This window comes from Dromaius novaehollandiae, chromosome 1, assembly GCF_036370855.1.
Source record: "Dromaius novaehollandiae isolate bDroNov1 chromosome 1, bDroNov1.hap1, whole genome shotgun sequence".
Classification (NCBI taxonomy): Eukaryota; Metazoa; Chordata; class Aves; order Casuariiformes; family Dromaiidae; genus Dromaius; species Dromaius novaehollandiae.
In genome coordinates this window covers 99,445,388-99,473,320 of record NC_088098.1, presented here as the reverse complement: position 1 = coordinate 99,473,320, position 27,933 = coordinate 99,445,388, and the positions used below count along the sequence as shown (strand labels likewise).

Below are 27,933 nucleotides of genomic sequence, written 5' to 3'. Positions count from 1 at the left end.
ACCCAGCAAAAGCCAAAGTCCATTTATTTTAATCTGTGAAGGAGCGCCATACAAACACTGGAATTTCTTTAGTGTGGCCTGAATTGAGATCCACACTTGATGCCTTACTTGCACATAAACTAACAGACTTCTCTCACACATGAAACTGAGAAGCCGTTAAAGAAAATGGGAAGTTGAGAACTGATCTGAACTTTCTGGCCTATGCTCTTATCTAGAACAAAACAGCAGGAAAACTGTTTTCTGTAGTGAAGATATCTCTGGTTTCAACACAAGGAACAGAAACACACAATCATAAATGTGTGCTTTAGTAAAATAAGCAAATCTTGGCCCAACTTTACAAAAAGAGGAAACTCGGAGGTACAAATGTAGTTCTGATCACCCCCAGGGATTAGAAGTTTCAGAGGCCCAATCCAATGAATAAAACATAGGCACTTGCTTATTTAGCACATTTACTAAAAAGGAAGAAATGAATGACAGACTAGCCTTTAGAGATACTAAAATACCCAAAGAATATCATTTATGTATAGCTCATGCAGTATTTGTAAGTTTAACACAAGCATTGTGGGGGAAAAGTACCCAATACTAACTCAAGAAAGGAAGGGCAAGTAATATAGGTGTCAGATACAGGAATCCCACTGTGTGTCTATTAGTGCCAGCCAGGGGCCTTCCCCACATGCTGCTGGAAGGCAGGTCTGAAACTGAACAAGAATCACATGTTTACATACCACTGGAAAAAAAAATGTGGTGTGGCTAGCAAGGACTGATATTCATGCTGCCAGTTTCATGTTTGGTTTTTTTTTATACTGTAAAGGTGAAAGCTAAATACTCCCAAATACTGAGCACAACTTTAAGACTGTCTAGGAAGTGCAAACAGATATTCTATTAAACTGAATGCCAGCATTCTTCAATCTCATAAATACCTTTGGAAACCTTAAATCAGCTAGGTTTGGGCTGATCAGCTCATCAGATTATTTCTTCCACTGCTGGATTTACTGCTAGGGTTAAAGAAATGATCTTGTGACAGAGATGTGGCTGTCACTTCCTCCACCACTTTCTTTGCGATCAAGGATGAATGCAACCCCATAAATTCTTTTTTCTTTATGTCCCTTTCGATGCCAGTATGGCCACACAGATACAGCCCTTTCTTCTGGCGAGGAAGAAAGACCAAACAAAAAGACCTGATCCTGAAACTCTCCTCACCGCAGACCAAGGATGCCAGGGAAAGCAGTGGGAACCCACCAGGAGGCTGTCCACAGAGCGTGCTGGAGCAGAAGCTGGGGAAATGCATGCGTCACTCATTGCAGACATCAGTTCCTACATAGCTACGGTCAAAGCTTTAAAGAGAATGTGTGAAAGCACCAAAGACTGGGCAAAAAGCCAAGATACATAAGAACCATCTTGGACTAAGAAGCTGCAAGATTTTGCTTGTTTGTATCAGAAGACTGGTTCAACAAGAAAGACTTCCTTGCAGAGCAGTAATCTTGAAACAGACTGCCTGCAGACGCCCCAGGAGAAATGCCACCATTCTGTTTCATGTAGTCCTGCATGTGTGGTACCATCTCTCCTTGGACAGGTCTAGTCATACACCTCTTTAGTCAGGTGTGTGTGCAGTTCCTGACACCCTACTAGGGTGAAGCCACCGAGGCATCGGCCTTCTATTATCACCCAGGCACCAAGTTCATGCTTGTTTGAAGCCTGATGCATCACAGCACAGTGCCACTATGATCATTACACACTACTCACAAGTGCTAGGTTAGCCCTCAGCCATTGGGAGTGAGGGCAACAAAGAAAGAAATATATGTCCTGAAGTCTGGATGTTTACCAACTCATGTTCCTGTGCAAGTGTCAGAGTCTTGCTGAGATCTGTCTCCAAGTCCTATTTTTAAAGGAAGTGAATCTGTTTTTGGTGATTTCACTGAAGTCTAATATAAAGGAGAACTAACTGAAAGATATAATATTACCATAATCAGTTACATGGATAAACGTGTCCATAAAGCCTGTAAAGAGACCAGAATGTGACAGTTTTGTGAATTCTTGACATTCTGTTGGGGAACTAGTAATTTATGAGGTTTTGAAGGAGGCTTCTTTTGGAACTCAATCAAAACATAATTCTCAATACTTTTCCTTTATACAGTTTCCTTTTGCTTAATTAAAACTCAGTATTTCCTTCCTCTTATTTAACTATCATCCATAAGAAACTGAATGATGCTCTTTCAGTCCTTTAAAGAAAGTTTCCTGCACCCTAACGTACCTGAGCCATATGTTTGGTGGTGTTAAAAAATCACAGGAGACAACCCAAAAATTACAGCCCAGAAAGGAACAGTCATGAAGTAGCAGCGTCACTGCAGAATGAACTCACCTCAGTTTTGTACACTACACTGATCATAATAGTTGTATTTTGAAGAAACAGGAAAGAATTATTTATGTTTAGAATCCTGTAACATCATCAAGGGAACATATGTGAGTGTATATGGGATGTATATATGTATAAAGACACATATGTGTGTTTATACATATATATATGTACACACATACACATGGGGGAGGGGCGGAGGGAGGGACATCTCAGAGATGGAATGAAGGGAGAAGATCTCTAAAGGAAAGTTTTCGATGGATTTTTGTTAGAGGTTTTAATTCATTTTATTTTGTATTTTTTAAGGCAGCACTGTTTCTGCTGCTGGGGATAATGAAGATGAATCCATAAGGAATCTCGTGCCACTGCTCTGAATCCAAACAGTTACTGCCAGGTGAATAGGAAATGATAGTTTCTGCATCAAAAAAAGTGCTTTTTTCCAAAAAGAGCAAGCCAATGGCTTTTTCTTGTTATATTGCCAGAGATGCACATAATAAATTATTGTAGAAAGCAGCTTTCACAAGGAAGATGATTTGCATTTTCTCTTTGGCACATCAGCTTGTGTTCTGACGAATCCAGTCATAAAATGCCATCACCTTAGTATATACACCAGGATGATTGCGCCGAGCACATCCTTCACCCCAACTCACAATGCCAGCAAGGTACCATCTATTTCCCTTTCCCGTGCAGGCTAAAGGACCTCCAGAATCTCCCTAAAATGAAGGATACAGTTCAGGCATTAGTGCACACCCCCACACACAGCACAGGAACAAGTGTTAGGTTATTTAGGGACTCCAAATAACTGCCCTACTCTTCCTCAAATTACATTGTAATATTAGCACCTTATTTCCAGATAGAACGTACCTGGCTAGATATTAAATTCTTTCAGATTGTTTTAACTTATAAAAGCAGCACACTAATCAATATAAAGCAACGGCAAGAAGATAAAGGTGAAAAATTACTCACTGCTGATGATCCATTACAAGATTCGTAAAGTACCTGGTCACAGAGTTCAAGAAGGGGAAGGGGAGATAGGGATGGAAAGTGGGAACTCTGCCATCATTTGGCCATAAATTGTTCATATGTTTAAGACAGAACTCTTATACTGTATGTTAATCAGAGACAGAAAGAGAATTGTCTCTTTCTTGCATTCAACTCCGCCACAGAAAAGAAAAAAAGCATAATTAGATGTTATTAGCAGCTTCATAATCAAGACTGTGGCTAGATTCGGGGCAGGGGGGGGGAAGACTTTAGCAACATGCAAATAAGAACTGGCTTCTCAAAAGGAACATGCAGCTCTGTGTACAACAACATGGAAAAGTAAAAATTCCCATTTATCTCAGTTCACAGGAGCCAAATGCATTTGGGTTCACAAATGCTTTGTGATCCTCCCTGTTTTAACCTTGTATGCCTTCTGTAAATGGAGGAGTTCACAGACCTCTGAGCAGTTATGGATACTGCTCATCTCTGCAGATTTTCTTTATGCATATAAGGTAGTCTGCAGCCTCCAGGCTGAGCCTGGGGTTTGTTTGCTCTCACCATTTGGAGCTAACACATGGGAGAGGATCAAGAAAGCCATGCACCTATAAAAAAAAAGTAACAGTAGAATGTCTTTGTCACCTAAACAAACAAAATTATCTAGTGATAAGAAAAGAAGCTGCAACAATTCCTCCTCTCTCCCAGGCTGCTGTCATACTGGTAACTTTAACCATCCAAGAAGCTGGTCTTACGGTGACTTCAGAAAGCAGGCTGGATATTCTGGCCAGTGATACAGGAAGCTCTAAAAGACCAAAGGAGCTGTATGTGGGTGGAAAGAGGAAGGATCCTGAAAAGAGGAACCATGTAAGACCAAAGAACACCCCAGAGTGATAAGAAAACTGAGTGTGAAAGTGTACACACTTCATTTCTTACTTTAAGTATCACGTCATTGAAAGATAAAAGGTGCTTAGAAGCTTCACATGAAAGCTGTGCGGTGCACAGCTTTCATGTCCATGAAGAAGTGAAACAGATCAGGATGTCCACAACCCTGGAACTATAGTTAGAGAGCTTCCAGAGCATTGTGGGGATCTCCTGAACTGCCACCATCATCCCTCTCTAGCACTGCACAGGAAGTATGCTAGAGACAGGGAAAAAAAAAGAAATAGCACAGACTTTACCAAGATGAAGAAGTTTGAGATGCAGAGGACAGAAACAGAGCAGACTGGGTTGGAAAGTAGATTGACCAGTATAGTACCTAGCCAAATTGGTTAAAATGTCCATCTTAAAACTTAAGGCTGTTTCTCAGGCAACACATTTTTTGGAGGAACATCAAGCCGTAGGCATATCACAACACATGTCTTAACACATGTCTTAGCAAAACAATTCCAAGGCCTAAGTTTATACACAAACAACATGTTAAGTTAACAAAAATAATAATTCAGTGAACTAGATCTTGGAAACTTCAGAAGGATTCTACAAACCAGTCTTTTGTGTGTTAAAAGGCTAGACCCTCTAGAGTTATAATCTCGCAAAAATTTTCTATTACATTAAAACAGTAAAAATTACTCTATTAAATAAAAGTTCTAACAAATTACCACAGACTAAAATCAGTAACACATTTCTCTCCATTTAAAAAGTAACTGGTATAATGACTATATTTTAATTTAGAAAGCAGATATTCATCTTAATAAGTTTAAATACTGATAAAGTACACACTAGTCTAACAACTGGGAAGGAGAAGATAGTTAAGTATGTCTAAAAACAGTTTCTGATTAATTGCGTGTGCAAACAAATTAGGTCATATAACTTGTGATACAATGATGTCATCAAAACTTGTCATAATGCACATGATTGAACATATGAAACTAACAGAGGCAGCATTTCAACTGCCTTTACCAGATCTAGCTTACCTTGCCTTTTGCATTTCTTTGCAACTGCAACTGTACATTATTCATCACATTGTTATAACATTATATTAACTCCCACATAAATAAATAAATCAAGATGAATAACAAAAATAGCAGATAGTCCTAACTTTATTCCTTTTATCCTTACATCTGTTTTTTAATAGGAAGTTTAAATTTGAAGAGGAAAAAAAATCTTTTCAACTCATTTTACCCCTTGTCTTGCAAATCAACATTTCTCAAGAGATTCAGATATTATCTATGCCAGATTTCCTTTCCTATTTCAGAGAAACTTTAATTGCCATACACTCAAGATATTTCGCTTTATTACTGAGGAGAGAGGGGAAAAAAAAAAAAAAAAAAAAAAAAAAGCTAATCCCTGAACAGTTTTCCAACAAAAGGAAACATTCTTTTGTAGTTTCTCCACAAGTCCCAGATTACCTGGCATGCATCAATGCCACCATTAAGACTGCCAGCACACAGCATACGCGATGTGATCAGATCATCATACAGTTTGTTGCAAACACTTTGGTTAATTATTTTCACTCTAGCTTCCTGCAGTGTTTTGGCAAGATGACCTAGAAAAATACAAATGTTGCAGATATTATAGAAGTAAACATTTTTAACAGAGAAACCACTTGTAGAAAAAGAGGAGAGAATGGCTCTAAACACAAGATTCACCCAGCTAACGGCAGAAGAGTAATTCCCCTCCCTTCAATTGCTGTCTGCACTCAGCTTTTGAGACTGTAGTCTACACTAGCTCTAGACACAGAGGTCCCTATGCACTACCACTATTGCCTTTCCATTTCCTTAGTCTTTATTCTTATTAGCTGGTTCTGCCAGTCAGAAGCAAAAAGCCATGCAAATTGCGAGTATAATATGAGATTTTACACAATATGACTAGTATTGAACGACATTTCAAATTGTGCCCAAAACTTTTCGTTATTTGTACTACAGTTTTGCCCCAAACTCTGTCCAAATCCTAGTAAATGAAATGCCTGCATTCTGTCCCATCCTCCCAGTCCTAAAGAACGAACTGAGGAATGAAGCTGAGAGGAAAGAAGAAGAAAAAAAAAAGCCTGTAAGTCAGAAGTGATGGTAGGGGCTTCATTCTGCACTATACTATAGGCACGAGTTATCATTGTGAGCTAAATATCTTGAGTCACGTTTTGGCCCATCAGTGAACATAAACCTCTCAATATCTGGACATTGAGGAGAACAGGTTGTTTGTTTGTTTGCGCGTTAGCCTCTGGAGGGGTAGGCTGGGGATGAAATAGGCAAGATCAAAAAGTAGGCTTTTTTTACATATCATTATAATGATTTTTAAATATTACCTATATCATTTCTTTAAAAAGCAAGACCATATAAGAAGGCATCATTTGTAAAGCTATTTGCACTTCATTATGCCGTTATGTGATTATCTTAGATTTGAATCATCTATTAAAAAGGCATATTAAGAAAGTCAGTATTACCATGGCAGATGGCTTCTGATCAAACATGAGCAATTAGGACTCAGGGCAATTGTGGAGATCACTGCAATGCTGGGGAGCCATTTAAACCCAAGTCTAAAATCTGGCTCAGGTTTGATGCAGCAATAGGGGTGAGGATCCCGTGGGCTCCTCCAACGCCCTCCTCCAAATCTGCCTGCTCTCCCCCTTCCTCCCCACAGTAGCTGGCTGGTCTGAGCTGTGCAGGCAGAATGCTTCATAGGGCATACAATAAACTCCCTTCAGTTAAGAGAGACGAAAACAAAAAACCTACACAATTTTTGCAGCTATTTCTGCAGACACCCGCATATTGTCAAACTACGCTCTTAAACACAAAGTCTTTCCTTGCATTAGTTTGAATTTCCTGCTTTCTTCACCTGTGAGATTGCTTATGATCTATTTCCCAGACAAAATGAGCCTTGAGCATAAAAGGGCACACATTTTTGTAAATCTATGATCATTTGCTTTTCAGTGGTCTATGAGACCATCCTTGATCCCCATACAGAGGATGTGTATTCACACTTACCATCAACCATACAAGCAAATATCCAGAATTCATAGACTAGAGAGATATTTTCTAGCTCTTTCTAGAACTATTAGGTAAACCACAGGTATATTCTCTTATGACTATAAATATTTCATTGTTAGAGTTTGAAATTAAGCCAAACTTGCAAGAAGTATATCCAGGAAATGAACATACTGTTTTCTTTTATGGCTCCCCAGCCAGTTACATAGCAGACAGCTCCATAAACAAATACTCTAGAGGTGCTGGGTAAACAAATGGGCTGTACCAGCTCACTGAAGAATACTGGTGTCGCCATTTCCAACAAGGCAATGTCATAGTCTGAGATATATTGGTCATATTGTGGGTGGATAATAATCCTTTTGATTGATTTCATAGCCACGAGATTGCTGTTTTCATTAATGGTGCGTAAGCCCATATACGCTCTCCATCCGGAAGGAACAGAGTATCTGTTAAGAGAATGGTTTTAGAACATCCCATTGGAAAGTAATGCAGTATTGGTTCATTCGGTTTTAAGCATATTTCAGTATTTGATGAAAACCGTCAAAAACAAAGTAAATGGGTTAGAATACTGCTTATGAAGATAGGTACACTATAGTCTCTTTCCACTAAAACATGAAGTTATGATTTTGCTTTCCATTGCAAAAGGAATAGTCTCTTGGAGCTATAAGACCAGTTCCTTGCAATGGTCATTTTTCATCCATCTTTACACAAAGCAAAGCTCTCTGCAATACTTCCAGAGTTGGGTTCCATAAAAGTATAACGAAAGCAGAATGAAACAAGCTATGCCATTGTAAGCCATGCGGTTTTGCTCTGTAATTCAGTCTGCTGTATGGTTTTCTGCTGGCACAAAAAGCATCCATGACTTATTTACCAGAAGCCCATAGTACAAAAAAAAGGCTTAGGCCAAATTTTAGTCAGGTAGACAAAGGGAAGTACAAATGATTTAGAGGTAAATCATCTACTCTGACACTTCACAGAGGTACTGGCTGAAGCAGAACCAGACTGGGCAACTAGCAATGGGTTTCTCAGAGCTCAGCGATTAGTGAGATTTGAGCTTTCAAGCAGAACTGATATCACATTTGTCTCAGGTAAGGGCCTTTCATGAGCCAGGAAGCAGGCCAAGCAGGGTTGGCTGCTCTGACGTACAAGCCTCAACAGCTCATGTACATCTCACACTAGCAATGGGTCTTCAGGGTCTTAGTCATAACTGTGCTAAGTAACATGCCTATTTTAGCATAAAATTACCTTGTGCATATTGGGCAACTACACTTGCTAAATAGCTATTTGGATATAGAGATACTCTATTTCTGCATGTCACTACAGTTTTCAAATGTTTACAGTCCAAAAAGCAGGACTGTAATTGAAGTAGGAATGGTCAATTATTCCAAGAACTTTCTGACTACAACACTGCTACTTCACTTTGCAATAGGACTTATTTCAGGAGCAAAACTGCTACGCCTCAGATACCAGCACTGAAGTTAAACCATGATGGACCAGGGCACACAGCACTGGAAAAATCTAGGTTTTCTGTCCTTGTACACAAGAGTCTGAAGAAAAGAGAGAGAACATCTGCTCAGTTCAGCTGGGGATATTCTACTCAGATAACAGAGACGCATTTACAACTCAGTAAAAATGGGATGTATTTACAGCTCAGGAAAATCCTTTGTCCAAGTCCTTCTATGCTGAATAAAAGCTAGATTATATCCTTGACACAAGCACTGTATTGCTGTGAGTGTCTCCAATGTACCACCATCCTTTATTCTGTGTAGTCACTCTCCCTTGGGCAGTAATGTATTCTCCTCCACTGCATGCAGCACTCCAGTGCTAGTGAGTAAGTATCAAGTAAGAACCTAGTGTGTAGCATTAGCACGAGGGTATCTGTTTTGTCTTGACATAAGTGCAGACATATAAAACTTTCTTCATCAGCTCAAAATCTTATGGGCAATCATATTACTGAAACAGAACTCATGTTACATCAGAAGAACTGTGATGTGTTGGACAAAAAACAATGTAATCTCAATCTCATTTGACCACATACAAACATATATTACATAATTTAGAGTACTGGTTGCCTTCGACAAAAGCCACAAAAGTTCAACTGTAAATCCTGTCCAATGTATTGACACAGATCCTATCATAGTCTAATCAACTACCTTCTAACTAGAATACATACAATCATTCGAATTGAAATGCATGTTTTTCTATGTATTTCAGAATGTAAACACCATGCTTTGGAAGTCAGAAAAGTGTATTATCAAACTCTAAAATCATCTATTTCTTCCTTCCTGTGCATAAGAGGTATGTATTCTCTATTTGCACAGCTTAAATAGAACAGTAGTTGATTTCACATTCCACTTTTCAACATACAGTCCTTTTCTTGGCAGCAGAAGGCCACAGATTCTCCTCTGAAAATCCCTGTCCTTTAAAATATGATGTTTACTCTAAATCTGACTAGCAAACCCTTCCTTCTAGTGTGTTTTAGTAACCTGTCATTAACCTTCCAGTCTTTCCCTGGGCTCAGATGCAGGATTTACTGGCAATGGAGGCAGAAGAGTTACTATGGATAGTTGAGACTTTTGAAGATTGCAGAATACAATACTCAGGATTCACGTAGTAATATGTCACAGAGTTATATCCTGAATCGTACATCTACACATGGAATAGCTACTGCAGACTCTTGAAAGCAAAACTGCAGGTATCCTAAGACAATGTAGTCTGTCCATACCTTACAGAATCAGAATCCAGAAAGCAATGGGCAGCAGATATGAGCCATCTGCTTGAAATAACAGAAGCGCCCCATACATGGCCATGTGCTCCCATCTGTAAACTTGCTTGCCAAGGCCACTTTCCAGATCTTGCTTCTTCACCTCCAACAATTCTATTTTTCTTAAACCAGTGTCTTCCACAAGCTAACAGAAACAACTGAATAAAATAGTAAAGGAAAACACAAGGTTATTTTACATTGTTATGCTTAATATGTAAACTTACTTTTATCCTTAGACCTCAAAGCCATGGGGAAAAAAGACAAAAAACAGTACTTTCTTACTGTGCAATTGGAAAAAAGGTAGAGATACTTGCCCATTTTTCACTCAGTGGGCTGGTCAGTTCACTAATGATTGCTTATCCTCTCTTACAGCTTACTAAAGAGGTTTGTACCTCAGAAAGACAATTAGACACAATGCTAAGCTGAGTTGTTTCCAAAGGTCTACTTAAAATCTTACATCCTTTCACCCCTTACATATGCAGCTCCTTGACTATTTGCATTTCATTAAGCTCAAACAAGCACTAATACCATCTTAACAACCTGGAAGTGAGCATTACTTGAAATAAATCATCAGAGATGCAAGGCACCAGTGGGTTTAAAATGAGACGGTGAAAAATTCAAGTCAGACATTTTCATACAGTTGTTACCAGCAGATTCAGTTCTTTAAATTCACATCTGATTCAATAAATTCTTGATCCACTAATGTGGATCTGTCAATCCCTGAGTCAGTTCCAATGTTACTAACTAATTTTTCAAAGCAATGTTACCACACCACAGTTCATTTCATCAGATCCATCTGCACAATCTCTTATTCCGTCACACTCAGGATTCGGTTTCAGCAGACATTTTCCATTAAGGCACTTGTAAGCATAACGGGAGCAACTTTTGTAGGCTGAAATAAGAGAGAGATAAGATACAAGGTCACTTGTTTGGAGCCATGATTTCTAATGACTAAAGAAAATTTGCACATTCAATCTATTCATCAGTAAACAGGATGTGGCAAAAGCTGTTCAAAGCCACATGTTCTAGTCCGGCTGAAGTCATAATCTGTGCTGGTGTAAACTGGTCCTTCTATGGAGGAGACATTAAACTCTAATTAACCATCATAATAACTTAAGCCTCCATTGACCATAAGATAGACAGCAGGGCTTCCAACTGCCCTCCACTCCCTTTTTACTTAGCTCTAAACTGAAAGAGGTAGGCTTGTCAAATTGGTTGTTTTACCTCTACCAGCAGTGGTACTGGCGTTACAAATTATACATCTACACAACAGATGATTTTCAGCAGTCAGGGTTATTTTTGTTTTTAAAGGAAACTTGAGCAAATCATTCAAGAGCTTTAAAGCTTCCTCCAAGATGTCTTCAGGTAATAAACTATCACAATTTATTACATGGAAATCCTGACAAACCTCAGAATTGTGCATCCATTATTATCACACACATTATCAGTTGTTTACAAGTGACCTCCAAAAAGTTTTAGGCACTTTTTTGACAAACAAGGACATGCTGCCAACTACCTCAAGGACTTAAGATTCAAAGTAAGGCAAGTGTTACAGGGGCAAAATGCAGCAACTCACTGAGATACCAGTAGTACCAGCAACATCCCTAGCAGTGGTATGCCTACAGGAAAGAGACCATACATGTGGCAAGGGCAAAAGTCCTAAAACCGTTATGTCTCTTTACCTTAGATTATTTAGGACTGATTCTGCAGCAGTAAGGGGAAAATTGTTCTCACAGGATCACCAGCAAGCTGTGGTTAGATCATCTAACTAAAATCACTGTTACTCCAAATTTTGCTTCATTAATTTCTTGGCTAGATTCTTGCAAGCACTAGTTATACTCTGCATGTTTTGTTTTCACTATTGTGAAACGTGCATTTTGTGCAATCAAAAAATGCATAGAAGGGCTAAATTCAGTAGTAGTTCAGAAGGGTTCCCATTCACAACATGGGAATAGGTTATGTGAAGCAGAATGACTAACACAATGGGTCCATATCACAAGAGAGCTGTATTTCAGAAGTCCTTTCACAAATTAGATAGTACTTAGTCAACAGGACTCTCAGAAATCAATAGTGTGACCTGGTTGAGTCATTCAGAGGAAGTCTCTGGGGATTTGCTTATAACACCAGTAAATCCCAGTGGTTACTCCTCATGTTTAATGTTGTACAGGAATCCATAATGGAAGAAAAGTTAGAAAAGAGTGGGATAGGTCATAGATCCTTATCAGGAGAACAGTGATTGAGCACATGGTTTGTCTTAAGCACTGAAGACCAGTTGTGACAACATCAATCATCCCTGCTGCTAAACAGCGCAGAGAAGAGTTGACAGCTAAATGACAGCTGCTGGTAGTTAAAAGTGCATTCTTTTTTCTTTAATTAAGTTAGGTAACTAGCTACTAGATTTTAATGATGTTTTTAATTGGATTACTGATCCATTTAGAGATACTGTTTTTCTTACAATTCTCCAAACTAATCATAACTAGTGACATGAAAACACAAGGAATTCATGGGAACTGTCTTTATCATTCTGCTGTCTTTATCAACTAGCTGGCCTGTATGCTTAGTCACACAGGTAGAACACCCAGAAAACAAACATGCCCTTTAAAAGTGTCTATTTTCTTTTGTAGGGGGAGGGAGATGGTGTGGGCTGGCCCTTACAGCTAGAAATAGCTACCTGAAGTCTTTTTCAGCAAGTTAACAGACACTTACTGCAAATGTATTTCTTGAAGGGGAAAAGAAAAAAACACTTTATTTGGATTTTTTACACATAGTGAATTCAACTGGATTTATAATCAGCATGTTACTGGAAGAGCCACAGCTTTAAGGAGCTGGTTTATCCATTAAAATGAAAACAAGCATATTCCTGTTTCTGCCTTCCCCCCTCTCAGAAAATAATTTATTAAAAGATATACTTACAGCAGTCATTTTCATCACTGTCCTCCCCACAGCTGTCATCACCTTTGCAAGTGTTATACCTATGTTTACACTTCCCATCGCCACAGTTCAGCTGTTCTGGATTACAGTCTGAAGAAGAAAGGGCTGTAAATGCTCTATAATCCAAACAGCTGGCTAGCAGCCACGTGCTGCTTTCCCTGCCACCGGCCGTCTTGACATTAGTATGCCATTCATAGCAGACATGAGTCTACCTTGCTCTTAATGGCCTCCAGTAACAGAGTGTGTGTGGTGTTAATTTGGTTACAATACTCTTGCTGAGGCCTTCCCACTGCTGCTGGGAAGATCCTTTCAAACTCCTGTTTTTTATTCTAGTGTGACACTTACCTTTTTATTTATTTATTTATTTTAAGACACCTGCATGACACTGTGACCCACAGTCAGCTTTTGAGATGCTATCACTACCACATCATTTTTCAGCAGAAAAGTGACTTAGGCAATCCACCAGTTTGACTGCCAACTTAAGTTGAGATTCTATCTTTATTGAATAGAGTATTATTTTTTCCCCACGTGTTCTCCAGTTTACCAGGATCATTTATAAATCCATCCATCCCTCTTCCTGTTGTGCATCATCTTTCCTATTTAGTAAACATCTATCCCATTCCATCATTTAGATCACTACCAAAAATAATAAAATGTCCCATAAAAGATACTGACAGTAAAAATGTCCTTCTATTTCGGCAACATGCCATGGACAATCATTCTTTGGAAACAATTTTCCTAATATGTTCTTCTCACTGCATTTTCCTCACTTCTCCTCTATTTATCCTCGCATATCAGAGAAGTAAAAAATTGAAAACTCCATGTTTGCTATTACTTATCTCCCTGACGCTTTTTTGATATTTACAAATAGTTTGGTTTGACTACTTTTTTCTAGAAGCTGAACTTGAGAAGATTGGTTTAAAATTCCCTCCTCTCTTTCTCTGTTCTCCCACTTTTGAAGATACACATTGCCTGACCTCTTCTCCAGATTTCTAATTCTTCACCCACATCTTCCTGTGTTCTTAAATATAGCCACCAATATTTACAGATTGTTTCAGCCAGTCTTTAAACTTCCTAGAATAAAATGATAGCAGAAGGACACAAACAAGAGAAATAATTGACTTACCACAATCTAATTCATCACTCCCATCTAAGCAGTCTTTCCAGCCATCACATTGATTGCTTGAAGGAATGCGTGTTCTATCTGCACATTTAAATTGTCGAGAACAAGCTAGAAAGAAAAAATTAACAGCAGTAGAAATGCTCTCACAGACCCAATGCATATTGAGACAGGACTGTCATGCAGAAGTGTTAAAATGGCTATTAAAAGCTAAGGCTAGTGTCATTTATAAGCTCAATTAAATGTTAAAAAAGCAAACGCAATCTTACTTGACATCATCTGCCAAAGATTTTAGCAGGCAGCATGAATTAAATGAATTAACATTCACCTAAATGGACTTAGAAATTTAAATTCACATTAACTGCCTCACCCAAAGAGTTGAAAATGAGTCAGCACAGATGCATAATCACTACTTAGAGCAAACACCTCTTAACATACATTTTATACATTTTACATTTACAACAAACACCTGTTAACATACATTTTACAATGAAGCAACTGCAGAAAAAACATCTCAAACCTAGGAAATTTCCTTAGCATTACAGATACAAATTATCTGACACTAAAATGTTTTAGAAATTTATCTCTGTGCTACTGTGCTTGAGCTTCTTCAATTCTGATGTGAATAAGTGCTTTGTGAAATATTTTTCAAATCTAGTAATTTCATTATGAAACAGCCTTTCACTTAGAAATTGCTTTCACATTTACCTAAAATAACAATTAATCTTGATTTTAAGGTGTTTGTTTGAGATATATCAAAGATGTTTGTTCTCTTCCATTCTTCAGATTGGCCAGCAAAAATCAAGCCCCAGATATAGGCTTCTATATGCAGATAAGCAAGCTGTGGAAGAATAAGTAGGCAAAAAGGTCCTATTTTTGCCCAGGTCAAGTCAACTTAAATTTTCTTCCTAGCACCAAAGCCAAATTAACGGCTAAGAGCAGACATATCATCTCCCTTAACCTGCTGGAAACACTCTTCCTAACGCAGCCCAGGATACCATTGATCTTCTTTGCCAGCAGGGCACATTGCTGGCTCATGTTCAACTTGTCCACCAGGACTCCAATGCCCTTGTCTGCAAAACTGCTCTCCAGCTGATCGTCTCCCAGTGCATACTGGTGCCTGGGGTTACTCCTCCCCAGGTGGATGACTTTGCGCTTCCCTTTGTTGAACTTCAAAAGGTTCCTCTCTGCCCATTTCTCCAGCCTAGTGAGGTCCCTCTGACTGGCAGCACAACCATCTGGTGTATCATCCACTCCTGCCAGTTTTGCATCATCTGCAAAATTTCTGAGGCTGCACTCTGTCCCATTGTCCAGGTCCATAATGAAGAGGTTAAACAGTCCTGGCCCCAGTATTGATCCCTTGGGATCACCATTAGTGACTGGCCTCTGGCTGGACTTTGTGCCGCTGATGGCAACCCTTTGAGCCCAGCAGCTCAGGCAGTTTTCAATACACCTCGCTGTTCACTTATCTAGCCACCACTTCATCAGCTCCTCTATAAGGATGTTATGGGAAAAGAGGTCAAAAGCTCTTCTTTGTGCCCTTCTGCATCAAATGCTGCACAAATGGCTGCCTCTGTTGGCTTCATTCTGGCCACAAAATCTGTCACAGTGAATGACCAGTCATGAAATCTATCACTTATTTCTGACGCAAGGCATGAAACAAGAACTTGTACCAGAGACCTTAGTGCATATATACATATATATATACACTTTTAAGTCAAAAGCAAACAGAATTACACTCAGTCAAGTGAGCTGAGGATCTGAGGAAGCTTCACAAACAGAACTGATCTCGATGGAGAGTTTCAGCTACCTAGAAGTTAATTGGGAAAAGGAAGTTGGTCAGGTTAGAAACAGAAAGAGAGAATGTTTCTGGAAATTAATGAAGAATAGATATATACAAAGAATGTACTGCAGATGAGTCTTTTCTGAGAAACATGTTATAAACTGATGTATCCACCCTCTGAAAGCCAACATATCCACTCTTTGAAAGCCCAAAAACATGTAATGCTATTCCAGAAGTGTGGAGATTAGGGAGTCAGGAAAGGTGCTGTGGCTGTAGGAAGCGCAGTTATCTTTCTGCAACACATTCTGGCAAAGGGTCTCATTGACTATTAATGAAAACTGCAATAGTTGTCTACAGACAAACCTGGAAGCTTAGTTTGGGATCACCCTGGAAGCTGATTCAGAGTATGTCGAGTTGCGAATTTAAAGAGAAGACTGACTTTACTCCTGTTGCTTGAAGAGTCCTGCTTGGACCCTTCCCACCATGCCATTTGCAAATACTTTAAAATATTTTAAAAATATTGGCAATCTGTCAAGTAAAGTAATTAGATCTGCCAAAATTGGGAAATTTCACTTTTACTTCCCATTTTACAGAAGCTTTGTGAAGAGTTAGAAACAAAATACTACCTTCCAAAATTATGGTTTATCTAATTTTATAAATCTATTTAATCATTTAAATACATAATTACATTCCAAACATCCCTGTCTTGAAAATAGGTTAAGAAAAAAAAGCAAGTTGATAAGTGTGTGGTTGGTCTATTAAACATGGTTTCTCAAAGGTCCTTAAAAATGAAAGTGCATGCATATTCACTTACAGTCTGTGTGACTGAAGGCTTTGTATTCAATATAAAACCCTCTGTGGGTAACCAGTTCATCAGAATGGAATTTGATTGCAACAGAATAGCCATATTCTTTATTTCTGTTGCTTTCTGAAATGGCTTTGCAGTATCTGTCAAGGCAAAAACAAAACAATTAACTTCTAACAAGACTGACCATTGCCACCCAGCTACCTCTCCTATTACTGCAGGGTACCAATGCCAGAAAGCTCTAAAGCACTACAACAAAGATAAGCTATTTTTAATGTAAAAGTTTTCCAGCTCTAACAGAAGTATTAGAAAGCTTATTTACAAGAGTCTTCCACTGCCACCCTCCCTACCCTGCCTTTCCCCCCTCTCCCTGCCCTTCCATCCCCAACAATTTTCCTGGGACTAGCAGACTTTTAACAAAAAACAGCAAGAGAATCAGCATCATGATCTAGCTTTTAAATACAAATCACTTCTAAGCATGCTTGATTTCAGATTTCCTATTTGAGTTTACAAACTCGACAGGTTAAAAATCCAGCAATGAAATCACACACCCAACAGCTGTCACCAACTTCCACATGCTCCTTCCAAGAGAGAAATCACTTTGAATACTTCTTTTTACACACATTGCAAATTGCCTTATTTACTGAAAACAGTTACAATCACTAAAGAGTAACTGATATAGAAAAGAAAATTTCAGATGACAAAAGCTGTTCACCCAGAATAAGACCAGAGCCAGGAATTCACAGCTCCACTGCATCTGTATAAAATCCTGCAGTCTTCTATATCATTGCACTTAAGGGAAGCAACAAAATAAATATTTATCACTGTAGAAAAAGCAGGATGGTTAAATTAACATAATGACAAATGTTTCGTACTAAGGCAGGATTAAGAATATAATTCTGCTGAAATTCAGTGGAAGTATGACATTTTGTTTGCTGAAATATATCTTTCTGCACTGGAAGTGGTGAGACGTTTTCTAAGGACAGTATGTGGTGCACAATATCAAAGCACAAATTAATATGTCAGAATATAGGTAGTGTATTTGACTCACCTAACTCCATCAGTTTCTAACCAGTCCTTATCACATTTACTGGACCCTGGAGACTTCTCTTGAATTTGTATTACAAGGATTTTTAATGACAGCTTGTAGCCAGGCAATGGTGCCTAGGAGTGAAAGGATAAATATCCCACCACACACAACCACAAAATGAAGAGTTTTATGCTTCTGAAATAGTAAAACTTATTTTACTTATTATCAGATTGAAAATACTGCATTTTTATGATGTGAAGCAGCACCTGTGAAAATCCAAAAACTTTGTCTTTTCAAACATGTATAGAAATCTTTTTAGATGTGACTTTATCTTGCCAGACTGTGCCAGATAAAGGAGCATAAACTTTCCTGCAGCCAGCCCAAAGCACTATATCGAAGATTCATGCTATATTTGTTCTGCCAGGTGCTGGATCACAGAAGTGATTTAAGACACCTAGGGCAGCTGGCCACACAACTGCATTAGCTGTTCATGCACTGGAAGCCCAAATGAGCAGTGTTTTAGAAAGTCTTTCTTCAGTTTCCTGCATATAGATGATAGTTTTATCCTATAAGCTGCTGCTAATTTTCGTCAAGCAGGTGGAAGGTAGAGACTGCTACAGTCTGATAGACATCAAGGGAGCCCTTTTCCAGGGAAAGTCAAAAAAGCAGTGAAATGCTTAATGGAAAAACAGGTAAATGCACCGAAAAGTTGGTGACAATCATAAATAGGATTCTAAGTGAAAGCTGTTTTCCAACAGCCAAGGGCTTGCTGGAAATTCAGAGCCGAATTTCTGAGCCAGAAAACATCCTGGTTTTGCAGAGTTCAGGGAAATAGGGCATGATACATCATGAGACATGATACAACTCCATTTTCTTCTTTCCACCATAGAAGCAAAGTCATGCCTATTAACCATTTGCTAGGCTGTTAGGAACTGTCATCATATCCAGCACTTTGTTTCTGTCATGAACAATATTCAGCCTTTTAGAAGCTGGCAATCTTTCCCTCCCACAGCTGGCACTTGTCTTTTGCATAGCACAGGAGGAAAACAGGGTACCTGAGAACAAGTCAGGTGCAGTGGTCTTGGTATGCTTCCCCCTGATTTTTCCCACACTGAAAGACATTTCTCCCAGGTTTACTTGGATATCACATAAAGCAAAGAACCTCACAAAAATCACCACTACTCTTAAGAGTTCCCAGAACTTACTCGGATGATCCAGCTGCAGTCAATGTTTGGTGGGTAGTAACTCGGGTAATAAGGGGAACTCAGTGTCCCGTTCCAGGAGATAAAATGCCCACCACACACTGGGAGAGAAATATATCAGCAAGGAATACAATTATGTCCACGGCCTGAAGTGGAAAGCTTATTTCACTTGTTAGGCTTGTTCCCTATGCACAAGGTTAGAAGAATGGGTCGTGACACTATTGAACTCAGTTTTTGCCTACGTTAACAGAGAAGCATGCAAACTTCTACTTCCCCATCACTCTGAAGCTGTTTCACTTTTGGATCAAACTACAGTTAAGAACATGCACAAAATACCTCTGAGTGGTGTTTTAGAAACCCTTCTTTTACAGTAAATAGAAGCAGCAAATAAATATGGACACAACACAACCCTCACTCTCCAAATTATCTCCAATCCTTTCTGTAAACTTTTTCAGAAATTAAAAAGCATTTAGCCCAATGGAGTGAAATCGACAATTAATTTTATGTAAAACAGGAAGTCTGTGTGTGTCAGTTCTCAATCTGAAGATGCATGTCACATTTGGACAATTGTCTTTGAGGTTTTATTTTTTATGAAGAACTCTCCTACATATCCAGTCCTTACTGCTTTTGGTTTCCTTTAGGTAAAAGAGTGGATGCAAACATGAAGATGAGAGGAAGTAATACAATTTTGAATAATTTGCCGCATTTTTTATAGCAAAACTGGACTATTCATAATTCTGAGTACCAATCTCCAGAATAGCGAAGCAAGTCTAATTTGCAATGTGCATGACATAAGTGTTTTCTTAAGCAGCATCCATAAAGGCATAAACTGAAATGTGTAAACTTTAAAAAAGGTTGTTTTCTACAGGCTATCCCCTATGATTTGTTCCACAGGTTAAAAAACAATCAATTTCTTCATTCTATCAAATTCCCCACAGTTGGAGAGGCAACAGATGAACCTTACCAAAGAACTGTGTGTAAATTTTCCACTTCTGAAGCCTCTAAATCTCCAGTAAGATATTACAGCTTATTGTAATTCAAAATATTTCACTAATCAACCACAACTCCTGTAAAATTCATAGTATCCCATAGGCTTGGAACATACTGCTTGGATCCTGAATCCACTTGATTTCTTACACAGTCAATTACATTGTACAGTTCCTTTCAGAAGGGGATCAAAGACTTATATTAGAAGTAACATTTTGCCATTTTACTCCATTTTCATGAAACATGTCTTCCCCGAGCTTGACAGAGATTGCCAAAACTGATAAAAGTTCTGCTCTGCGACTGGGACTGTCTAGCCTGGGGCTGGATACCGTACCAAAAGTCTATCTGGCTGGCTGCTCTGTTACTAATATTCATGGATAACAGGGTAATCCATGAAGTAAAGGCAATCTCTGGAAAAGATGGCTTGGGCAGTAATCAGGAAAAGACAAAATCTACCAAAGAGAAGGATATTCTCTATTCTTTATTCAGTTCTCTGACATCTCTTTTAAGTGGATCAGAATGAGAATTCCCTGACTTCTACACCAATATTTTTTCCCCCAAAGAAAAAAAAATGTTCAGGCAATATCAACTTTTTTGAAGCAACAAGAGGAATAAGCTTGCTTACATCAGGCACTTGTTTCTATTCATCACTTACTGATTTTAGGGATGGCTTGAAAGTGAGCTTTTAGGACGTTCCTTTCTTCTCTTCAGTCCAGTGAGAAGGTAAGCAACATTACATTACTCAATGAAGTTAAACGTACAACAGGAGGAGTCCAGGCCCCAGGCCCACACCATCTGAAATATCACAAACTTTGCGTAAGAAGACATTTCCCATATTCCAGTCACTTTTGCTGAGAAATTAGGCTGAAATGACACTGATCTGGTCATCTGTTTCAGAAATATTCCCCTGGCTACCACTTCCCTTTTATTCTTCCAGGCAACTGATACTACATGAGATGCTTGCTAGAGTTCCCCAGCCTCAGAGCTGAGTCACTCAGGGTGAACATCATGGATATTCTGCCTAACCGGCACTCTGAAGTTTTCAGGCCTATAGAAGCATTGGAAAGGCAGTGCCAGATGAGGCTACTTAAATCTTAAGTAGCGGGTAGTACCGAGAAGACCACGAAGGCCAGTGCTGCAGAGCATCTTTGCAACACATTACAAGCCCAAAACATTTGCCATCTGTTAACGTTCAGCTTGGTTTCATGTAGCTGACAGCACAAGCTGTTACAAGAACAAGAGGTGGGGAACCCCACTCATGGCAACTATTTCTTCTTCTTCTTCTGTTTAAATAGTGAGGAGTTAATTTATATCCTGAAGCTTGAAAACTTACTATATCTTGTAATTTGAGATGCTATTTCTTGTATCTGTAAATTAATTCTTACATCCATTCCATTTTGAAATCCACAGCACATTTTGGATTTTTCTTTCATTTGAAAATCTTTCAATTTACAAACCTATATGTGAAAAATCTCTAATAGCCTTCTTTACTTCTATGCACAGCAAATGAAAACAATTAAGATCCGACCACATAGTAACAGTGTATTTCCATCACAGCATTGAATCAAGTGCTTTGACAGCATTATCTGTTGTCACTGAGATCCAGTCTCCAGGCAGTGTTAAACATAATTTTTAACTCTTTAACTCAAAGTAGTCCTCTTAAGTTTTTAGCAGGCGACTTCCTGCTCCCATTTTAAGACACACTAAACAAGTATTTGTGATTTGCCTTCTCTTTTGTAGTCATTATAATATCCTTTTATCATGATACTTGCCAAACCTTTTCTAAAATGAAAAATTTGAGTCCCCTCCCCACTGCCATGTGGAAATATTTCAGCACCTTGATCTTCTACTCATCCAGTTGGGAGCCTGCCTTACCTTCTAGCTGTACCTTTTGCCACAGTATCATCAGAAAAGCAAGGCAAGTGTATAAGAAACATTGTCCATGTGAGACACCTCGTTTTATGGTATATCTCAATCTCAGCTCATTCATTCCTCAGTATTTGTAGTGGAATGGCTTTATTACTGCAGTCTACAAAAACTTGTGAGAATCATTTGAGGCACCATTTGTGATCCAAGCACTGAATGTTTGGGGGTGAGGGGGGTAAGAACCTCCCACATAAGCTGTCTTCTCAAGGTAATTAATGGCAATTCTCCTTTAGCTCATGTAATAAAACTAGCAATCTAACCCTGGAAAGCCTTCATCCTCACAGTCACATGAAATACACTTTTCATTTGGTTAAAATAATATTGTAGCATGCACACACAATTTCTGGAAAACACTAACCAATTTCCTTTGTTAAGGGAACACAGGCAATGTACAGAAATTCCCGTCCATCATGAAGAATGGAGACATTTGTAGTAGTACTACTGCATCTGTTCTAAGTAGGTCACTAGATGTTTTTAACTTACTTTAAAAAAAAAAATCTAACGGGCATATGCAAAAATTCACACTCACTAGGTCGGTAATAAAGGTAACCAAAAAAAGCCAACTTGTTTGGAAGTATAGGGTACTTAGCATCATTTTAGTCACCAAATTCTGTTCGCTGTCCCAGTTCTTTGATAGGTAGGCTCCAATGCATGGATAAATTCCCTGAACTTTCATATTGCAATTTGGTGCGGCTATGTTCTATGAATGCTTTTTGCCAAGCACCCATGTTGGTATCGCTAGCTTCCTAGTGCTTTTATGCATGTGGTCCACCCTACATTGCTGCTCCCCAAAAAACTGAGCTACCGCTAATAAAACACGATGGAGTAACAGTTCCAGCAATAACCCAGGGTGAGCAGCAAAACAGTCTATGACTTGACTACTATAAAACATACCTTTTCTAAAAGTAAGGGAATACAAAACTCAAAATTTAAAACTATTTTTTTGAGTTGCAACAGTACTTGTATGAAATCAAATACAGTACGAAAATCAGTCATACTGTAGAATAAAACCAAGGAATTTGTAATTCATTGTCGGGGGAAGTAATATGGAAGATCTCTTCACTGCCTTATGCAAGTTTTTTATTTAAGTTGTATTTGGAATCTTTTACATGTTGGAAGGCTGTTTGATATCAATTTCATACACTAGATTTTCAGAGTTTCTGTACAACTCAGTAAAACATCTTTTTTCTGTACTGTCATACCTTGTAATGATCTTGTTCTGCAGAGGAAGAAGGAAATCATATGCTGATAACTGGTGTGATGCACAGCTCCCTGGAGTGACACCACGCAAAGTAGTAACTACCAGTCTCACCACATAGTCAGAAGGAACTCGCAGCCTCCACTGATAAAAAGACTTCTTGGGATTCATCAGAGTTACAGTCCTGTTGTTACCTGGCTTTGCATACAGGTCAAAGGATACTGCTATATAGAAGAAGCTAGATCAGTGGCTGAATAAATGTAAGTTAAGGTAAATAAAAAGTTATTGGGGAAAATTTCAGAAGACGTGGCAATAATCTCCTACCTAATAATCTACTTCTTGACTATCCTAACCACCTCTTCCCTTACTCTTGTAACTGTGCCAACTTCTCCCTACAGGGCCAGGTGCCTCCTCCTCCTGCTCTGGCTGAGGTGGCACAATGCCTCCCTACCACCATGGACTCATCACATGCTTAACAAGCAGAAGAGGACTTGGCTACAACTGCTACCAGCTTGCTAGAAACTGACTTCTGCCTTTGCCATTTTCTCTTTGCCCATCTCCATGCAATGAACATACTTACTATGTGACTACACCATTTTGAGATATGCTCAATATGGAGAAACCTAAGTAAGCTGAAGCTCTACAGTATCTGATCAATCACTAACTACTAAAAACCAAAATTCTCTAGCCACAAGGCAAATAAACCATGTATAATTTTATACAGTGGCATTTCTTTTTTAAAGATGCCAGGAAAAGGAGCTGTGGCTCTCACTGAAAATTAATGGGAATTGTTCAGTTTCAACCATTCAGGTTAGAACATTAGAATAAAAGCTATAAGGCATTTTCATCCCAGTCATTATATGGAGCGCAGGCCATGGACATCCCTAGTCTGGTTTGGTTCTTAGGCCTTACAGAAATATGAATAATTGGGGAACTGCAATTTTTATGTTGCAGGAATATTTTTTTCCCAAAGCATTCATTAAGACTGAAGAATAATTACCTGATTTTAGCATCACATCGTATTCTGTGGAATCTGAAACTGAAATTTAATAAATGTCAGCTACACAAGCCAAAGATAGAAACTGGAAAAAGAAAAATAGACAGAATAGGTATCAAATGACAGGTACATTGTTACCAGAAAGCTCTATTGTAATGAGATCTGAAGAACTGAACATGTGAGGTGCTTGTTTACTACTGATCTCTTTTTGCCCCTTTGAGGTTAGTTTTTTAAGAGAATCAGCCATATCTTGTGGTGCCCAGAATGTATTCCAGTAATAAGCTCGAAGTCCGGACTCTCGTTCACTGTGGAAGAAAAAAGCCTGTATCATAACTAAACTCTAATTAACATATGGACATGTTTTCCACTGGTCTATATCTTTGGCTTGTACAGCTTAATAGCCCACTGAACTGCTGTGCAGAGAATTGTAGCTGAACACAGTGGCAAAAAGCTCTCTTATTTTGAAATTGCTTTTTCTATACAGTAGAAATATTTTCAAAATAACACACCGAGACTGAAAACAACATTTCGTAGAAAATCCTTGCAATACTTTTGTGGAAGTGGATGTTTCTATCCCTGCCATATAACTATAAACTTTTAAGGTTGTATTACAGTTCTAGACACATTTTCCTCAATATTTTTTATTTAAAGCTTCACACGATATGATAATACAATTTTAAGCCCATACTTTGGTAGAACATTTCAGACAATTTCTGTTGAGATAAAGTTATCTGTATAGGTATATAAACAAAGTAGTATTCAAGTGATTCAAAGAGACAGTCCACCATGCTCCTCCTTTCAAAATGGCCTATGGACTGATCTTTCAGAAGTTTTCAGGGATTGTTATGATAGTAATAACCATATGCTCAGTGTATTTATATTTCTCAGCAGGGACTTAAGAATAGGGCCCAACCCAAAATTATACTCCTAAGTTTTTAGAAGTTAAAAGGGAATTTCATTTAAATAGACAAAACCAAAACAAGTTTCTGCAAGTGCTACAGAAGAAAATGCTGCTGAACTGTGGTTTCAAAATCAGAAGCAGATGAATAGATTCTCTCAGATAACTAATTTATAATACACCAAAAAAGATGGGACAAAATTCAGTATCTCTAATTTAAAGCACATGTTTGAAAAGAACCTACCTGAAAGCAGCCACTACAGACTTCAAGTAATACTTTCCCAAGGTGGAAGACTTGTATAACTCTGCAAACTGACAGTCAAATAATTGCAAAAGAAAATGTATAGTTATGTTTTAGTGTCAATACCATCTCTCATGCTATGCAAGTAATTGAATTATATCTTCCCCTACACTCCTACCCTCATCCTACAAACATTACCAATCATTTTCACAGAATGTGTCAAGTAAGGATAAATGTGTATATATTTTCCTTAAAAAAATTTTTTTTCAATCACGTTACAAAAGCATTGAGATAGCTCTTGATAATTAGCCAAGAAAAAGAAATGTTTATAAATAGGTTTATATTTTTAGTACAGTCTTCATATATTTTGGTTACTTAAAATTCGTGGCAAATTTCTGGCACACAATCTGGACCTGGGCAGCTTGTGTTGGCCGTGCACAAAGCAGCTTTGAGACAGTAGATTAGCTCTGTTAGGAAATACAGGCTAACAGAGAAGTGCTTTGTGCTTAAGACTTCTGTTCACATGTACCCAGGAAACAGTACTGATCTCACTAATATGGACTCACATGAGAAGTGCAAGAAAGCAAGCACTGTTGTGGGAGTAAAACAAAACAAAACAAAAGCTTATGCCTTGAACTGTAATTAAAAAACCCAGATCAAAGAGAAGAATCTAGCAGGGAAGAGTGTTTGAGCAAAGCAAAATAAACCAAAACAAAAAAGCACCGTTCTAGTTCTTTTAATGAGAATAATTTATCCATAACCTTGAAATGCCCAGGTTTTATTATCTAGAAAATATTGACCTTACTGTAAGACTCATAGCCACAGCTGTGTAGCTGCATTCCTAAAGCTGTGCAACAAGTGGAATGCCTCCCAGCTACTTGCTAGCCATTTATTATTTTGAAGAAAAAAGAAAAGAAAGAGTTGGGACTCAAACTGGAGTCTTCTCCTCAATGCCAATCTGAATTTCTAATAAATACTTTTAAATTCTTGCTGTACTTATGTGGGAACTTACGTAATTTTGGATTGCTTCTGCTTGCAGGAGGAATTTCTGTGACTTTTGATCAGTGAGGTCATTTGTATATGTTAAATTAGGGATTTCTACACTTCCACCAATATACATAAAGGAGAAAGCTGGAGCTGAGAAAAAAGGACCAAGAATTAGCACACATCGTAACGTTACAGAAAAACTTCCAGAACAAGAAGCTTGCAGAAGCATGTATTTGTCTTTGGCATCAGCGGGCATTAGTTCTTAAGAGAAACACAAAATAATATCAAGCACACTGAGTCAGTTCCACTGCCAGGACAATGCCCAGAAGGATAAGCTATTTGGAGAGAAATGATGTGCAAGTTTGCAGAGGCATTTCTACTAATAGGTTTTAATTGTTAAGCTTCCATTTTTTTTCTTTCCTAGAAAGGTATGATTTTAAAGACTATGAGTTGAGTTTTGGGAAGAAGTGCACAAAAGTTAAGTATCCATTCTGTTTTGAAAAAGTGTATAAGACAGTTAATTCCTATAGATTCTTGAGAAAGATGACAGTTCTAATAATAATAGTATTCACAAGCAGAGAAAAAAGAGATAAAATACATATCTTCAATACTCTTGTGCAACTGTCAACTACTAATTATTGTGCATTTTATTTGCCTTAGTAAGGACGTTAAGGAGAAAGGAAAGTGAGTAGTTTATATATCCATTATGTGCTTAACTGCTTAGTAGAGCTTACTGTACTAATCATTCACATAGCACAAAATACCCATCCCACCCAGACCATGCTCGAGAGTAACACTTACTGAATGAATAGGGCAGGACCAGCACAATTATTGTAACTATTAAAGAAATCATAGGTAATACTCCTAGAAGCCACCTCTTCCAGAAATGCAACCTCATCCATTTGAGGAAACAATACTTCTGACACACACCTTCTTGGTAAGGCTGGCAATAGTGAAGATGCGGACTTTCCTAAAGACAGACACAAGAAGGCATCAATTAGTAAGACAACACAAGAAGGGTGACAGTATTGTATTTCACTACATTTGCCTTTATAACTTTTAAAGAGATTTAAACTAAGATACATCTTCCATGTTACCAGCCATGTCACACGTGAAACCTACGTATTTCTGGGTCACTCATTTGTGATACGTGCCTTAAGTTATATACGGAAAAAGAATTGCTATCTTTTCAGTCAGAAGAAATTTGCATATGAAGAAATGGAGAGAGAGATCATTTACTGTGTTTCTGCCGTAAAGCTTAGCTGTTGTCTCTTACCTGTCCAGCCGCCTGCTCGGAGTGGTATGGAGCTGGTATGCTGTACACAGAAACCTGTCTGGAGGGGAAAGCCTGTATCATGATGTCTTGACAAATGCCTTCTGACAAGGCTAATGACAAAATCCTAGATGAACCTCATTTCTCAGGCATAACCCAGCAGAGCATACCACCCTTCCCCCACCCCAGGCTTCCCCTAGGCTTCTCTCATTTCACCTTTGCCATACTGCTTAAAGCAGGAGCCAGCTGAGCTGCAATCAAAGAAGGTGGGGAGGCAAAGTCACCATCACTTTAACTCTTTGTTTTCCTAACTGCCTAAATAGCGTATGGATCCCATAATTTAGAAACAGATCAGTTATCCCCTTCTCTCAGAAATGCAAGAGTAAGAGACATTTAGGCCACTTACACAAACGACATGCAAGCAAATTGTAGATGAAAAGCCCCAGAGCAAGGTAAACAAGGAGACTTCTAAGGAGAACCTGAAGGAATCCACAGAAATATTTATAAGAAAGTAGAAACACACAATTCCAAAGATTACTTGAT

The 27,933-nt window shown here is 38.4% G+C and overlaps 1 protein-coding gene across 1 annotated transcript; it reads right to left on the bottom strand.

The window, feature by feature from the left end:
- Nucleotides 1-7: 7 nt before the first annotated feature.
- Nucleotides 8-27,880, bottom strand: LOC112996791 (suppressor of tumorigenicity 14 protein-like). The gene is given in 19 exon segments (XM_026122473.2): nucleotides 8-3,066; nucleotides 5,677-5,813; nucleotides 7,423-7,694; nucleotides 9,974-10,170; nucleotides 10,780-10,904; nucleotides 12,926-13,033; nucleotides 14,070-14,174; nucleotides 16,661-16,794; nucleotides 17,703-17,815; nucleotides 18,887-18,984; nucleotides 20,526-20,665; nucleotides 22,999-23,218; nucleotides 23,995-24,033; nucleotides 24,130-24,296; nucleotides 25,134-25,201; nucleotides 26,143-26,267; nucleotides 26,919-27,087; nucleotides 27,394-27,451; nucleotides 27,797-27,880. Coding segments are annotated over 19 exon segments (2,445 nt in total). The 5' UTR covers nucleotides 27,808-27,880; the 3' UTR covers nucleotides 8-2,907.
- Nucleotides 27,881-27,933: the final 53 nt, after the last annotated feature.